We start from the raw sequence: 19,118 nt of genomic DNA, 5'->3' as shown, positions 1-19,118 counted from the left end.
ATACGGTTATGGAAAAGACTTATATAAATCATGTAATACAAATGTATGTATATATATATAGACAATTAATAAAATAATTTGTAATTACAGATTCATATAAGGAAGCTATAGATGTTGTACATAAAAAAATTCGAACCGATACATCAGATACATCATGTTCGCAATTAGGCCGAGGGAAAAGAAAAAAGAAAACATTCCAACCAGTTACAGCAAACAACTTAAATGATGACGATTCAAATCCGCGAATGACACCATCTCCGTTAATGACTGTCATGGATTTGCATTTAGAAAATGAACAGTTGACAAATGGTATAACAATAAATAAATATATATATTATTTTTATAAATCTTTAACATTATTTTTTTAACTTGCAAATAAAGTAATGCTTAATAGTGTAATTTTTTATACATTTAGATTTGATTAATGATGATAACCAAAACTTGGACAAGGATATCGAAAATATGGATGAAACAGCAATAAACGTGAGTCAAAATAAAAAGAATAATATTGCCTCTGAAGACCATGTAACTTCTGATGAAGGTATAAACAAATAATTTTTGGTACAATAAGGTATTAAACAATACAAGTCGATTTTAAGTAATCCCGCTTAATATATATATAGTGTCTATTAATTTATTAATTTAATATTAAATAAATACAATAATGATACTAAAAATTTCCATTATTTAGATCCTAAAGATGCTGTTAATCCAGTAAATAATATGATACCAACCGATATCATTTTTGAAAATTTTCCAGCAGGTAATCATTCATATTTATTGTTCTTTTGTTTATAGTAATATAATTTGTAAATTTATATTTCAGATAGTCAGAATATTGTTTCAATCCTGCAAAACACGATTGCGATTAAAAAATTATTGGAACAACAAAATGCATTTTTAAAGCAATTAGAGCGTACAAATAATTCGCTTCCACTGCTCTCAGCATCTGGTTCAAGCTGTAGTAGTACTTTTTCTCTTATTCCGAACAAACCTTTCAAGAAATTTACAAAATTACTTGATTTCGACATCGCATTAAAAACTAATGAGGAAGGACAAAAACAAATGGTAAAAATAGTCTACATTTCTTATTTCTTGTTTTTTGAATATTTGAGACAAAATTCAAGGTTCGAACTGGTAAAATAATGTAAATGGTTAGAAAGAAATTGCTTTCAAAAGCAATTTTGATTGTTCAAGCTTGATTAAACTAGGATTATTTTATAACATTCATTATAATTTCATTGTACCATTGTTAAATATGCCAAAACTACTGATATCTATTTTTAAAAAATATATATTTAACCCTTTTTCCTTCTGACTAACTGACTTTAATTGAAATTAAAATAGACAAAAAGGATGCTCAATATTTACCAGAAAAGGCTCGAACAATTGTATATATATATATATGTATTTACATTTTTTTCGTAGGAAACATTTTTCTATTTATTAGGAGGCACTTCTCCCCACGATCAAATAAAAACTGGACTAGAAAAAATATTTACTAATAAATTGGGTACAAAATGTTCTTGGATGGGTCGTAAAGGCAACTTCGAAGTGAACACACTAATAATTATGGATATTTTAAAACGTATATAGAAATGTAAAAATATATAATTATAAAAAATTAATGCTTTTAATAGCATAATAATTGTACCGGTACTATATTAACTTTTTTTTTGTTACATTTGTAGGATCGACTAGAAAACACTTTCCATTTTTGACAGATAAACAATTTCAGAACTATGTGTCAGCTTGGTTAAGGCACTCAAAAACGCGCTACGACAGAGAACTAGTATGTTTTACGTTTTACTTGTATATTTTAGTTTTCGATATAACAACATATTTATTATTACTTTTATTTTTTACAGGCAAAGCAACAACGTCAATAAGTTTTATCATTTTTTAAGTATCACAATAATAGTTACTTGTGTATTTAGTGTATTCATGAATTTTTTATTTTTACGTTAAAATCAAAGAGAAATTAATATTTTTATATTAAAATGTTGGCTTGTATTAAAATTATTTAGCGATGAATGAATGCAATTAGATGATAACTTATATATATTACTAAAACTTCTTATTGCCCACATTAACAGCACTGACCATATTAGTTGTGTTAGCGATTTGTGTTATTATGTATCTTATAAGTTAATTATATATGTGTGTGAACTATTAACTTGCTTTTTCTTTATTCCAAGTCAGCAGAACGGAATTTCATATTTACCAATAAATAAATTTTAATTGTGCATTATTATATAATAAATGGACATCATTATTCTCGCTGTTTATTAATTAGGTACAATTAATATTTATTTTCAAGCGAATAAATACACGTTCTGTTGAGCTTCCAAGAACGTTACAAATATTGACAACGTTACAAATTGAAATTTGTGATGTTACTTTAATGTTTTTAGAATAACATTATTGAGGTGTTTCAATTACATATAATATAACATTGCAGATTGGTTACATAAACGTTAGAATAAAAATATTACACTTGAAACGTTACTGCGCTACAATAATTAAGGTCACCTAGATATCAATAAAACGTTCATACATAATAAATACAAATGTTTCAGTAATGTCTCATATACGTCCCAAAAATGTTACAATTGAGATGTTTCATATGGAACATAATTGAGATAAAAAATTTCTAGTCGCAATGATATTACTTAAACGTTTCTGCGATGTACACTGAAATGTTTCTCGGATGCTATATCTAAGTTCCTTAAACGTTCCAGGAACGTCACAAATGGAACGTCCTATATGTAACATAAAATAGATAGGACATTCTGGGTTACCGACATGTTTTATATGTGTTTCTGAGATATACCGACAAACATCACACTGCCACAATGTGATGTTACTGTAACGTGCTTGAAACGTAATTTTGTTTAGCGGGCATTCATGTATTCGGGGTATCTGAGGATCAAACGGAAATTGTATAGAGTTTACGGCAGTACATTTTTTAAATAATATGTTATTTTATTATTATTATTATTATTTCTTTCACTGATATTTAAGATTTGCCACTCCTCCCATACAGCACCGATAGATTGCAAAAACATTACAACAATCTTTCACCGCAATATTGCAATATTGCAAATTCACTGCAAAATGTTGCTACATCATTGCTGTTGAATTGCAGCAATGTTAAAATGTCCGCTTTTTGGAAGATTGCAACAAAATATTACAACAATATTGCAATATGTTATGAGTTTGCAATAATGCATTGTTATTGCAACCATAAACTAATGTTGCATATACAAGTATATAAATGTAAATAAATCATTAATGAAAATACGTTGTAGTTAATTTATATATATTATAATATATAAATTATAGAATTTGGATTACATGCAATATTTCCGAAATATTAATGTCATGTTGCTACAAGTGTGCTGGAATTTTGTGCACTTATATCTCTGCAATGTCTTTATAATGTTGCATTGCAACTTGCAACATTGCAACGTTGCTGCAATATAATTACAATAATCTGTGCTGTATGGGCTGCATCACATTGTCTTTGTATTGCAGTATGGGACGGAATTTTGTGTGTATCGTCAAATTAACACTAGAGATCCATGAGATATTCATACTATTTGTACTGACCCCGCTTAAATTTAAATTATTCGGTCCTGATATATAGATTGTTTCGTTTAAACCAGTGGTTCCCAAAATGGGCGATATCGCCCCCTAAGGGGCGCTGAAATGATTTAGGGGGGCGGTAGTAGCCTGGGTTGCAATGGGGGGGGGGAGGGGGCGTTAAATAAACATAAGGGGGCAGTGAAGCATGAACTAAAAAGAGAAAATAAAAAAATTTTGAAAAACCGTTTGTACCCAGCAAACACAATATATAAATGTTATATACTTAAGCATGTTACATGTAACGTATATGTTAGTTGTAATTTCCCACTCATAGATGTAACATTTTTAATATTACATATATTACATTGTAGTTATATTGTCATTATATCCCAAAATAGCACTGACTTATCAATACATCAATGTGCTATTTGGTATATAATTACAATATAACTACAATGTAATATATGTTATATTAAAATGTTACATCTATGAGTGGGAAATTACAACTAACATGGATGTTACATGTAACGTACACGTTATATTACCTGTTATATTCCGTTTTATTATAGCAATGTAACAATTATATATTGGTGTTTGCTGGGTATATATTTCATATGTTCGTGTGCATGTGTATTGTATAACATAAAATTAAAACGTAATTAAAATCTCGAATTCTTAAAATTCTATATAAAAAACTGTTAATCTCGGCTCGAATTATTGTGTTACAATAAAAATAAAATCTCGACGGCAATCGGAGCCTGTGCGGATGGCATGCACAAAATTAATAAATTAAAATGAGATCTCAAATCAAACTCATTTATTAAATTCTAAACGTTTCGACCCACTTCGGGTCTTCTTCAGTAGAATCCGCAAATAAATTAAATATCATTCTCCTCCCTATTCAAACCGTCCGGCCGTCGGAGTGTCTCCCTAACGGTGACCATCGTTCGATTCTAACGACTGTCACAGTCGTTAGAATGATGTGTCACGTGTAGCATCGTCTTCTCTCTGTTTTTGCTGTCGGGTGTTGGTAAGGGAGTCACTGCTCTGCTTCCTTCCTGACGATGGTCACCGTTAGGGAGACACTCCGACGGCCGGACGGTTTGAATAGGGAGGAGAATGATATTTAATTTATTTGCGGATTCTACTGAAGAAGACCCGAAGTGGGTCGAAACGTTTAGAATTTAATAAATGAGTTTGATTTGAGATCTCATTTTAATTTATTAATTTTGTGCATGCCATCCGCACAGGCTCCGATTGCCGTCGAGATTTTATTCTTAAAATTCTATTCTACGAGATCAACGCACCACCAACCGCGATGGCTCGGAATCATCTGTTTCGTTTCCGTATTTATTTGTAAATAATACTGAGCTAATAATTTCATTAAATTTGTATAAAATTAAAAATTGTAGTAATTATTTTACAATTTTCCAAGTACCTATATTATAATATCATATTGCTAACGAAACTCGAACAGTGAAGAAAACATTGTAATACAGATATACATATATCAAAATATACATAGGTATATCTTATATATATATATATATATATATATATATATATATATATATATGGGGGCAATAGACCAAATAAGTTTGGGAACCTCTGGTTTAAACTGTCAGTGAAGAATTGACTGAAGTTGTGTGGATACACACGCACATAAATCTGATAATTATGTTTTGGTAGTAGGCGGATTGTCGTGAAAAGCTTTCCATCTGTCGTACGTTTGAACTTATCGACAAGTTTTGTGAAGGAAGGTGACTTTTGTATTATTTCTTGCGTTTTATTTGAAAGTTGCGTCCAATGCACTTCGTAGGTCATTGTTACGCAGTTTAGTTTCTTGGATGGGATCCAATAAACTATCGTTAAATATGGCGTTAAAACTTGAACTTTTACATCTTTTGGCGCTTCGAGCTTTCCGGTAGTTGTCAGTTTCACATCTGAGCCGAATTGCAAGTCCATTGATAACTTGTCAAAGTAAAAGTTGCTGAGTGCCAGCTTCAGCGTGTATTCTGTTAACGGCGTTAAATTCTTGAATTCGTAATGCCGTCTGTATGTTACATTGAATTGCTTTAACTGTCATTGTCCAAACATGTTAAATAACTCACGGAGATGTTATATATAGTAGTTGGTAAGTTGTACTTTTCGCATCCGTCATTGGGAATTGGTTCCGGAAGAATTATCTCGATACTGTTCGCGTTTATGGACGCTTCTTCAACACGATAATCTTTCATTTTAAGTGTCAGACATTTTCTCTGGGGATAAGTTTGTAAAATTTTATCAAGAAATATGAGTGTTTTGATCTCATAATCAGAATTTTCTCGGAAACGTACTTTACGTACATATTCTAATTTATGTTCTTTATTGTTTTCGAAAAGAGGATATAGTTTTTTAAAAATGTGGATTGCTTTTTCGTGTATGTTGTACAAGTAAATGTTTGTTTTGTCAAACGTTAAAGAAAAGAAATCATATAGATATCCCAAATCTTTAATCATGTAACATTTACAACCATATAATATTTGTTATAATTAAGTCATATGAACTGCTTTCCCAATATAATAGCGGCTCAATATTCGTTGTATCAATCTGTAAGATTATGTTGTGGTGGTTTCGTAGTTCGTTACAGAAGCAATTATTGTCTTTACTAAGAGGTTTCATGTTTTTTCTATCTAAATCCGCGGCGATCAGCATTATTTCATTCGATCTAAAAACTGACTAATACATATACCTGAAAAATATGCAAATTATTCACTATTAATAAAAAATATTATCTCAGAAAATAATAAAAGTTTATATTTAAATTTTTACAATTCTTGGGGAGTTTATGATTTTATATTAGGAGTACAAATAAGTTTCCGCCGTTTTAAGGAAGGTGTCGCGGCGCGCGGTTTTCGTTAGAATTTGCAGATGATAACCGGCTTAAAAATTAGTCTGTTCGTTTTAAAATAACATAACCTTACTATATTAGTGACTCCGTGTTAGTAAAATATAATTTTCTTGAGCTGAAAATGTCTAAATTTGAGCCAAATAAACGTCATTTGCGGGAACTTTTAATTTATTTCTTTAATTTAAAAAAATCTGCAGCTGAGGCGCATCGATTGCTCGTAGAAGCATATAATGAAGCTGCTTTGAGTGAGAGAACGTGTCGTGAGTGGTTTCAAAAGTTTAAAAACGGTGATTTTGATGTAGAAGACAAAGACCGCAGTGGAAGGCCTAAAATTTACGAAGATGCAGAATTGGAAGAATTATTGATGATTATAGGAAGATTCGTCTCAAACACAAAAGGAACTTGCTCTCACATTAGAAGTCACTCAGCAAGCAGTTTCACATCGTTTAAAATTATTAGGAATGATTCATAAACAAGGAAATTGGGTTCCATACGAATTGAAGCCAAGAGATATTGAACGCCGATTATGCATGAATGAAATGCTGCTAGCCAGGCATAAAAAAAAGGTTTTTTACATCGAATCGTCACCGGGGATGAGAAATGGATACATTACGACAACCCAAAAAGAAGAAAATCATGGGGAAAACCTGGCCACGCGTCAACATCGACAGCAAAACCGAATATTCACGGAAAAAAACTCATGCTGTGTATATGGTGGGATCAGCTGGGTGTGGTGTATTACGAGTTGCTTAATCCGAGCGAAACAATCACTGGAACTCTCTACCGAACACAATTGATGAGATTGAGCCGTGCTCTAAAGGAAAAACGCCCTCAATACTATTCCAGACACGACAAAATAATTCTACTCCATGATAATGCTCGTCCGCATGTAGCGGTTCCGGTGAAAAACTATTTGAAAACACTTGATTGGGAAGTGTTACCCCACCCTCCGTATTCACCAGACATAGCGCCATCCAACTATCATCTGTTCCGGTCAATGGCACATGCTCTGTCGGAGCAGCGGTTTACAACATATGAAGATACCAAAAATTGGGTTGATACGTGGATAGCCTCAAAAGATAAGGAGTTCTTCAGATGTGGAATCCGAATTGCTGCCTGAGAGATGGGAAAAAGTGGTTGCTAGCGATGGACAATACTTTGAATAAACTTAAACTACCGTTCTGTTACAATAAATATTCAATTTTTTATAAAAAACGGCGGAAACTTATTTGTACTCCTAATAACTTATGTTACTAAATAAACAATCATCAAAGCATTAAAAAAATTATAAAATAACATCATTTTTTTATTAAAAAATTAAAGTTAGTAACTATTTGTAGATAGATGAAATTTAATGTACCCTGTTGATGGCAGCACATGTAAAAAAAGTACTATATCTGATCTTTTAGATATATTTATTTCATCATATTTTACTATATTTATTTGTTGCCACAATGTTAAGTCTAGCTTTCTAATGCATATTCCTGCGCTGACATTTGTGCAAACTTGTACCCAATAAAGGTTTCTTTGAATTCAATCGATGCAGAAGTTTTCTGCAAAGTTATCAAGTTTTGTTATTTTTATGTAGCTTTGATTCGTTTGGATTGCGGTTGGATTAAAATCCAATGTTATTAGCTCTGACTCGTCATTGATTGCATATATTTTATAAATGATAATCCTTAAGAGTCGCCAGTAATAAATAATGAAAATCTCTCCTCCAATTTTAAAGTCGACCAGACTGGCAATAATTTATTTTAAATAATTAGTTTAATTTACAACGTTTCGGCTGTCATTGCAGCCCTTTTCAAGTAATCTATAAACAATTATATACATATAAATATAATCTTAATGCGCTTAATCATACAAATAATTATAAATTTACAAAAATATATATGTTTACATACCAGATTAATACAATAAATCATATTTACAGCAAACTCCCGACAAAATTAACCATTGTTTTGATGAACAATGTATAACTGACAGAAGTAAGCCCGAAATAAATAGATGTTGACTGTTAGTAGAAAACTTAGTCATTACGCGTTGAGGAAATATAAAACCAAAGTACTGTGTCTTTCGCAATTTTTAAACCGTCAATACAAAGTCAAATAAATAGATAAATAAATAAATAAATAAATAAATATGTAACATATGACAATATAATATATTAAATAGCTTCAAGAACGCGATCATAAATCCCACTGAAATTCTCCGTATCTTTTTGTAAATTAATGCTTTTTCTTTGGTTTTTTATATAGAACATTTCTGCTATTTCTCTTTTTCTCGTTTGTTTTTCTTGATGCAGAATCACAGGAGAATCCCAACGGAACTCATGATCGTTACAAGTCCGATGCAAACTAACAACTGAGTGTGATGTCGTGTCTTTTTTAATGTTATTTTTATGTTCCTTAATACGTGTTTCTAAATGTCGCTTTGTTTGTCCAATATATGTAGAGTCGCAATTCGCGCATTCGATCTTATAGACGACATCGGTTCTTTTTAAGTTATCAATACTATCTTTTCCTCTTTTTATCAAAGTGTCTAATTTTTTTGGAACGGTATATACTACACCGACTCCATTTTTGTTTATGCAACGAGTAATATTTTCGCTCAAATCTCTAATATACGGCAACACTATAACATTTCGTGTATCAAATTTATCTCGATTAGACGCACCAAAATTACCGCCAAATTTAATCGCCCTAAGTCTCCTGTTAACAATTTTGTTTATGACTGTTAACGGGTAACAATTGTTACGAAGAATTCGTTTGACTAAGATGATGTTTTTCTCGTGAAACATAGGGTCAGTGAGTAAAATAGCCCTGTCCACGAGACTTGTGATCACACTAATTTTATAACGCATCGGATGGTTCGAAAGAAAATTTATATAACGGCCTGAAAACGTAGGCTTACGGAACCAGTCAGTCGTCAATTTGCCATTAACATTAGTAATTATCGCGTTCCGGATTCAGTTATGAATTTTTTAAGTTTGGGTGACAAGTTTGGCGTGCCCATTTTTAGAAATAATAAAAACGATAGGAAAATCTCGGTTTTGGAAAACATAAAAAATATAGAAGCAAATTATAGAAAGTTTCCTAAGGATAACATCGACAATGTGAGATTTTCAGTAGCGAGCTCAGTACAAAAATTTTTAAGTAAACAAAAGCATGTGAGTCATATTGATAGTTACATTTTTAATAGATACGCTTATTGTTCAAAATTTTTGAAATCTAATAGTAACATTTTCGTAACAAAAGCCGATAAGGGCCAAGTCACAGTATTGATGAATCGGACTGACTATGTGGGGAAAATGAATTGTTTACTGAAAGATGTTTCCACTTATAAACCACTTAATAAAAATCCATTAAACGCTCTCAACGCAAAGATCACAACTTTATTAAAATCTTGGTTGGATAATGGACTCATAGATGATTCAATTTACAAACAATTGAGATGTACTAATGGCAATTTGCCTCGTGCCTATGGTTTACCTAAGATCCATAAAGTAGGTTACCCTCTTCGTATCATAATTTCAACGTTGGGAAGTCCGGTTTATTACATTGCATCTTATTTAGGTGAGATTTTACAAAATGCAGTCAAGAAACCTCGATCTCACATTAAGGATAGTTGGTCCTTTGTTGAAATTATTAAAGATAAAAACATTGATGACGATCATGTCATGATTTCGTTGGACGTGACTTCGCTTTTTACCAACACACCGTGGGAATTAATAAAGGCAGCAATAGAAAACCGTTGGGATGATATCTCACAATTTACTTCATTTAACATTGCACAGTTTTTACATGCTATTGACACGGTCATACGCTCGACTAGTTTTGTTTTCGATGGAAAATTTTACGAGCAGGTTTTCGGTTCGCCTATGGGGTCTCCTTTGTCTCCAATTTTGTCTGATATGGTGATGGACGATTTGGAATCATATTGTTTGCGTCAATTGGATTTTGAGCCCTTTTGTTATTTCAGATATGTTGATGACATTTTTTCAATTATTCCAAAATGTAAAGTGGAGGATATGCTTACGATTTTTAATAGTTTTCACACTCGACTAAAGTTTACGTTTGAATTGGAGAACAATTGTTCCTTAAGTTTTTTAGACACAAGCGTTATGCGAGTTAATGGCAAATTGACGACTGACTGGTTCCGTAAGCCTACGTTTTCAGGCCGTTATATAAATTTTCTTTCGAACCATCCGATGCGTTATAAAATTAGTGTGATCACAAGTCTCGTGGACAGGGCTATTTTACTCGCTGACCCTATGTTTCACGAGAAAAACATCATCTTAGTCAAACGAATTCTTCGTAACAATTGTTACCCGTTAACAGTCATAAACAAAATTGTTAACAGGAGACTTAGGGCGATTAAATTTGGCGGTAATTTTGGTGCGTCTAATCGAGATAAATTTGATACACGAAATGTTATAGTGTTGCCGTATATTAGAGATTTGAGCGAAAATATTACTCGTTGCATAAACAAAAATGGAATCGGTGTAGTATATACCGTTTCAAAAAAATTAGACACTTTGATAAAAAAAGGAAAAGATAGTATTGATAACTTAAAAAGAACCGATGTCGTCTATAAGATCGAATGCGCGAATTGCGACTCTACATATATTGGACAAACAAAGCGACATTTAGAAACACGTATTAAGGAACATAAAAATAACATTAAAAAAGATACGACATCACACTCAGTTGTTAGTTTGCATCGGACTTGTAACGATCATGAGTTCCGTTGGGATTCTCCTGTGATTCTGCATCAAGAAAAACAAACGAGAAAAAGAGAAATAGCAGAAATGTTCTATATAAAAAACCAAAGAAAAAGCATTAATTTACAAAAAGATACGGAGAATTTCAGTGGGATTTATGATCGCGTTCTTGAAGCTATTTAATATATTATATTGTCATATGTTACATATTTATTTATTTATTTATTTATTTATCTATTTATTTGACTTTGTATTGACGGTTTAAAAATTGCGAAAGACACAGTACTTTAGGTTTTATATTTCCTCAACGCGTAATGACTAAGTTTTCTACTAACAGTCAACATCTATTTATTTCGGGCTTACTTCTGTCAGTTATACATTGTTCATCAAAACAATGGTGAATTTTGTCGGGGATTTGCTGTAAATATGATTTATTGTATTAATCTGGTATGTAAACATATATATTTTTGTAAATTTATAATTATTTGTATGATTAAGCGCATTAAGATTATATTTATATGTATATAATTGTTTATAGATTACTTGAAAAGGGCTGCAATGACAGCCGAAACGTTGTAAATTAAACTAATTATTTAAAATAAATTATTGCCAGTCTGGTCGACTTTAAAATTGGAGGAGAGATTTTCATATATTTTATGTTCCAATGCTGAGTAAACGATTTCTTTAAATATTACGTCTGTATTAAATTCAATGCCTGTCTGTAAGTCTACATCCAATACATCCACTTCCAAATTTATTCCACATGTTGATGATGAGTAATAGAGATATCGGATTCTCGTGCGTGGTGGACACATTGATGAAATTAACATAAGAACTAGCAACATACAGATGGCGCATTTCTATATTGAAATAGTAAGTAGTATCAGCTTTTAAATCATAAATTTTGCATTCTAATTGTTTAAATGTGCTATAGTTTGTGATATTTATTTGAATCGTTCGATTCAGATCTTCGTTCCAGTACTGAATTTTATAATGCATTAAGAAAATTTCATTTATCAATTTAAATATGTCCGATCTGTAAAAAAAAAAAAAATCTTAATCTTTTTATTTTTCGCGAATTCTAATTTTAGCGAATTTCTGATAAAAATATATAAATTATATATATATATATATATATATATATATGTATATATATATATATATATATATATATATATATATATATATAGGGTGTCCTACAACGTGATGTCCACAGTAAAACTTTGTATTCTTAGGATCATTCTAAAATCAAAAAGTTTTAATACACATGTGCTTTAAAGTCGATTATTGTTTTAAAGTTACAGCGAAAAAACGAAATTGCATATAATAATTAATATAAGTATTATTTATTGATGTAGGCAATAGATGGGAAAAGGGCGGATCTCGGAGGATATATATATATATATATATATGATATGTGGGATAAATAGATTAATATATGTAGGTATATAATATATGTTTATTGCGAACGAGAGGTGTCGATTCTTCGTGAGTCTTCAGTGCGTTATCTTCTTCAGCGTATAGATTGGAGTCTCGGTCTCAAGAGTAACAACCCGAACCGCCGATCCGACGGCGATATATATATATATATATGTGTGTGTAACTAACGTGAATGTTACATGTTACACACATTAGTTATAATTTCCCAATCATAAAAGTAATATTTTGTAATAACTACAAAAAAGAATGATATCCATAAAAAAACTTACCTTTTTAAAAAAAGGTAAAAAAGGCGACAAGTTTACGTGCTCATGTGAAAAAGTGTTATACAAAAAAACTGTTTTTAAATTACTATAAAAAACTGCTCTAAAAAATAATGTCATTTTAATTTTATACAATATATTTTTATTGTACAAAATGATTAAATATTTCTAAAAAAAAATAATGATATTAAAATTGCGACAAACAAAAACATTTATACTATAAAATCTTTTATTATAATTATTTTATTAAACAATTTTTTTTATCGAAATATTTCACAAACAACAATTAATTAAACATATGACTCATATATTGTAACGCAGCAAATTATATAAAAAGATCAAATGGGACGAACGATTTATGATTGACAATAATATCTTATTTGGATTAAAGAGTATGATAGAAAATATCTCAGCAAACACCGATATATGATTGTTACATTGCTATAATAAAACGGAATATAACAGGTAATATAACGTGTACGTTACATGTAACATCTATGTTAGTTGTAATTTCCCACTCATAGATGTAACATTTTAATATAACATATATTACATTGTAGTTATATTGTAATTATATACCAAATAGCACATTGAGGTATTGATAAGTCAGTGCTATCTTGGGATATAATGACAATATAACTACAATGTAATATATGTAATATTAAAAATGTTACATCTATGAGTGGGAAAATTACAACTAACTTATACGTTACATGTAACATGCTTAAGTATATAACATTTATATATTGTGTTTGCTGGGATATATCTCATTTGATATTATTGTCAACCATATAATCACTCGTTACATTTGGTCTTTAGAAATATTTTAACCAAAAAAAATAGAAAAATTTTTGTTAAAAAAACTTGGCGCTGCTAAATTTTTTTTCAAAATTACTGTAATGTATCTGTAAACCTTAAAATAAGAAATAATTAATTTACTATAATTATCTTAATGTAACAAATAAATTTATTGTAATGTATCTTAAAATATTCAATAATTAACTTAGAAAATAATTGCAATGTAAATGTACGAAGTACGTTTGTCATTTGCATAGTATTTAATTAATTTATTGCAATGTATCTTAAAGTAATAAAAAAATTACTTTTATAAACAGTACATTAATATAATGATTAAAACATTACATTAATAATTATATAAATATTACATTAATAATTATATATTTATTTAAACATTATATCAATAACTGGAATATTAATAGAACAATTAACTGGAACATAAATGTATATACAAAGTACCTTAACATTATTGACATATTATGTAATTTAGCAGCGCCAAGTTCTTTTAACAAAAATTTTTCTATTTTTTGGTTAAAATATTTCTAAAGACCAAATGTGACGAGTGATTATATGGTTGACAATAATATCAAATGAGATATATATTTTCTATCATACTCTTTAATCCAAATAAGATATTATTGTCAATCATAAATCGTTCGTCCCATTTGATCTTTTTATATAATTTGCTGCGTTACAACATATGAGTCATATGTTAATTAATTGTTGTTTGTGAAATATTTCTATAAAAAAATTGTTTAATAATATAATTATAATAAAAGATTTTATAGTATAAATGTTTTTGTTTGTCGCAATTTTTGATATCATTATTTTTTTTTAGAAATATTTAATCATTTTGTACAATAAAAATATATTGTATAAAATTTAAAATAACATATTATTTTTTAGAGCAGTTTTTTTATAGTAATTTAAAAACATTGTTTTTTTGTATAGCACTTTTTTACATGAGCACTTAAACTTGTCGCCTTTTTTTACCTTTTTTAAAAAAAGTAAGTTTTTTTATGAATATAATTCTTACAATAAAAATCAAATATAAGAAAGATATACATCACATAGCGATAAATGAAAAAACTAACAATTTAGTTAAAAAATATTTACAAAATAATATATCTATATAAATATTTATCTTTATACATACCATAAATATATTATATTAAATATTTTAATCTATTTTAATAATATGTTAAATAAAAGGTTTTTATAAAACATTTTCAATATATTTATATAATATTTAAAAAAAATATATATTTAGAAATATTTATGAATCTTTATCATAAATTCTGTGCTGTCTGGGGTATGTATAGTTAGTAAAATGATTAATATATAGTCAAATTCTTAATTTCGCGTTTTATTGATAAAACAGACGGCTTTAAGATCTCCTTATTACCAATAATATATTTATTTTTTGTTTCAAATGTATGTATACTTAAATTATAATGACAATAAAGAAACTATTTTATTTACAATACTCTTAAATTTTCAAGTGACTATTTCTTCAGTAATTAAAGATTTTTACCATTGTCAACAGTCATACCCCGTTGAACACACCAGTTCTCGTCTGATCACTGAAGTTAAGAACGTGGGCATGGTTAGTACTTAGATGGGTGACCGCTTGGGAACACCATGTACCGTTGGCACCTTCTTTTTTCTTCTTTTTTTTGCTAATTCAAATCTTAAAAGAAACATAAAACATTTTTTTTATATATTATTGTGATAAATCAATTTTATATATTATAAAAATTTTCTCTAGAAGTAAGAGTCTGGGGAATGTTCTAATTTCTAGTTCAAAAGAAAGTGGCATCCATAGTGAATTCAAAAACAGTGAACAATAGTGGAAATTGTCTTATCTTTTAGTAAACAAAAATTTTTATAATATATAAAATTGATTTATCACAAATAATATATGTTTACGCGAGATATGTAGAGTTTTTCAAAGATCCCGGGATTCGCACATGAACTGTATGAGAATCCACGTTCTCACTGGAGACATCAAAATTAACCGAACGATAGGATAGAGGAAAGATGAATATCAGTGCTTAAGAGAGATGACAAACCTGATTTGATCTTTTAAGAGTTATTTGAGAAACACACAATTGAGATGGAGACAAAACTGAGTTCGAGACACGTAGCCTTCGCGCGAACAACCTCGTTTGATCAGAGAGCTCAGCTCAACTAACTGTTGACGAGGTGTCGAGAGACAAGAATTCCCCGTTGTAAGGGTGAAAAGCGGGGAGGGAGCAAGGATGTTTACTTGGAGTGCGAATCAGCTGATCGGAAACTGATCGCCAGCTGATCGGCAGCGAAAAACAACAAGGAATGTCACGGTCGCGGCACCGTAACAAAACGAGACTCGAAAATAATATATTTGTCACGCTGAAATAATTGGCTATACAAAGACGTGATATATAAATACAATGATCAAAACTCTTTAATGCCCGAAATATAAGATTAATCGATATGCGATAACTTTTACTTGTCAACTCCAAACAATATATAAAAAATGTTTTATGTTTCTTTTAAGATTTTGAATTAGCCAAAAAAAGAAGAAAAAAAGAAGAAGGTGCCAACGGTACATGGTGTTCTCAGACGGTCACCACCCATCTAAGTACTAATCATGCCCAACGTTGCTTAACTTCAGTGATCAGACGAGAACTTTTTACTTTTAATAGAGCTTTATTCAGTTTGGTTGAGTTACATATTCAATAAATGAAAATCATTTAGCTGAAATGTTGTTACAATATAAATTGAAGTTCCTGCCTTATGGCTTAACCTTCAGCTTCTTATAAATGTTACAAATATATGTTCGTCTTCGCTTAAATGTTATTTACAATATTCGTTTTTCTTTTTTTAATAATTTGGTGATTATACAGGGAAAATGCGTTTATTAAAAACCTGCTACATTTTGTTGTTGGCTTATTTGCTCAAACCTATTTCCTTTACTTAAACAATATATAAATATACTATAAATAATAAATAATAAAATACGTCAACTATGAATACATTCTGCGTCAGGTACATCGAGTTTTTCCTCTTAAAATCCTCTTAAAATTTTCAAGTGACTATTTCTTCAGTAATTAAAGATTTTATCATTGTCACAGTCATACCCCGTTGAACACACCAGTTCTCGTCTGAGTCTCGTTCGAGCTGTCGATCGAGGGTCACGTGTAGCGAGGAGCGACTCTCTAAGCCCTAAGCTAATTATACAGAGCGATTAATATCAAGTAATCAGTTATAAGATCATTAACGGTGATACAGTGAACACCAGTGACTCCAAGTGAACAAAGGAACAATAATATTATGAAGAATCAAGAAAAAACATCGAAGATGTCCCTAAAGGGAGTAAAACTCACAGATTTAATTTTTTAAATTGTCATCCACTGTAGCAGTAACCGAAAATCCAGCGCAAAAAAATAAAAGGCAAGTCGCCTCTTATACAATCAAAATTTTTTGACATGTTCAACACTGAAAATATAAAAAGTAATAAAAGGGGAAAACAAATAAAAACCAGGAACATCTAAAAAAAAATGGCAAGACATAGTAAAAGTAAAATAGACAATAACGAAAAAAAGTTTTAATTATTATCGGATTCTGAAGAAGCAAACGTGGAGGGGCGCACCAAGACGAACAAATTCATACAAATAAGCCCAAGTAAAAAGAGTCCAAAAACTGACCAAAAAAAAACCCCTCCCGCCAATTTTTATTAAGAGAGGTAAAAATCACATAAAAAACTTTTTTGCCAAAAACAAAAAAAATCAATAAAAATTTTTTTTTTAAAAAAACAAACAAAAAGTACAGCTCTAAACAAAATGAAAACCCAAAAAGATTTTAAAAAAATTAATTCGATACTGGAATCAATGGGCACAGTATCATACGTTTTCATCGAAGGTAAAAAAACAAAACGTTTTTAATAAAGGACTTCCAAAAAAATAGACATTGGGGATCAAAAAAAAATCAAAAACTTGACATTAGTAAATAACTGCAACGAAAGAGGAACGATAATCCCTAATAGATTTTAATTCATGGTGTTTAACATAAAATATTATCACTAAAGAAAATATTTAAATCACCGAAAATAACTGGGAAAATATCTCAATAAAAACTATTTTACCAAGTACAGATGCCAAGAGTGGGACATGCAAAATCAAATTTTTTCACACCCAAAGCCTTAAAAAATTCAGAAAATCATTAACAAAGAGAATTTAAAAAACCTAAACTTCCAGCAAAAAGTGCAATTGTGGGGAAAGGGTCACCCAGCAAACGCCCCCCTCTGTGAAAATTAAAAAAAATTAAATGGATCAAAAGGCACAAGGCAACAACAACAATAAAAGAAAAAATTCTAACATCACGGACGAGGAGTTTTTTCCCCTTTTAAAGGTTTCGAAAACCCCCAAAATACAGAAAAAAAATAAAAACCTGGCACAAGCAGGAGGATAAAAAGGAATAAACAAACAACAACGACTAAAAACCGGAAAAAGGGGTGAAACAATACATACAACTTATAAAATTAACGAGCGAATTTAAAAATTTAAAAAATCTTATAAATGTGAAAAAAAAAATGTTTAAAGGGGATCCAAAAAAGGGCCCAACGGGGCAATTTCCGGGGTTTGGGGGGTCGTTTAATAAAATTTTTTTTAAATTAATTACCCGAAAAAAAAACTCTACAATTTTCGAAAAAAAAAAAAGTTTTTTTCAATGGGGAAACACAAAAAAACTTTATAAAAGGGGTTTTCCCATTTTATATTTTTTTTTATAATTAAAAAAAAAATTATTTTTACAAAAAAAGGTTTTAAAAACATACTTTTAAAAAAATGTATTTGTGTGTGAAATTTAAACCCGGGTTTTTCCCCTTTTTACTACCCCTAATATCTTTTGGGTTTAAATTGCATTTTAATAAAAAAAACAAAAAAAAAAAGTTTTAAGGGTTTAAAAAGGAAAAATAAAAAAAATTATTTTACCATTAGGGGTTGACCTTGAACCGGGTCTTTTTTTAAAGTTTTTAACGGGGGAAAAGTCCCTTTAAAACATGTTTTAAGTTAAAAAAAAGGGTTTTCAAAAAAAATTGGGAAAATATCGTTTCCCTGAAAAATTTTGGGGCGCACTTTTGAAAAAACGCTTTCGGGGGTTTAAAAAATATTTTTTTTTACGTTATCGGGGAAAAAAACAAAAAGATCCCCTGGGAATTTTTTTTTTTAAAAAAAACCCAGCAAAAGGAATAGATCCCCCTTGGGTTTTTTTTTTTAAAAAAAAAAAACCCACACCGAATGGGAGCCCCCTCGGGGAATTAATTTTTTTAAAAAAAAAGCACACAAAAATTGGGCCGCCTCGGCCCCCAACAAAATTTTTACTAAAAAAAAAAAAACAAAAATAAAAATTTTAACCCAAATTAAAACTTTTGGAA

At 29.9% G+C, this 19,118-nt stretch overlaps 1 protein-coding gene and 2 pseudogenes across 1 annotated transcript; 2 read left to right on the top strand and 1 right to left on the bottom strand.

Moving 5' to 3' along the window:
* Positions 1–245: 245 nt before the first annotated feature.
* Positions 246–1,596, top strand: LOC146724426 (uncharacterized). Its single transcript, XM_085479941.1, has 5 exons — positions 246–309; positions 416–541; positions 692–763; positions 827–1,068; positions 1,429–1,596. The coding sequence occupies exons 1-5, from the start codon at positions 246–248 to the stop codon at positions 1,594–1,596; spliced, it is 672 nt and encodes a 223-aa protein (XP_085336067.1).
* Positions 1,597–2,528: 932 nt separating this feature from the next.
* LOC146724425 (uncharacterized) lies at positions 2,529–5,825 on the bottom strand (annotated as a pseudogene).
* A 9,415-nt stretch (positions 5,826–15,240) lies between these two features.
* Positions 15,241–15,357, top strand: LOC114939229 (5S ribosomal RNA; annotated as a pseudogene).
* Positions 15,358–19,118: the final 3,761 nt, after the last annotated feature.

The sequence above is a fragment of the Nylanderia fulva genome, unplaced genomic scaffold, assembly GCF_048542155.1.
Source record: "Nylanderia fulva isolate GAGA-0341 unplaced genomic scaffold, ASM4854215v1 Scaffold133, whole genome shotgun sequence".
In the NCBI taxonomy this organism is placed as follows: Eukaryota; Metazoa; Arthropoda; class Insecta; order Hymenoptera; family Formicidae; genus Nylanderia; species Nylanderia fulva.
The sequence above is the reverse complement of the archived record's forward strand: the minus strand, read 5'-3'. Positions and strand labels throughout refer to the sequence as shown.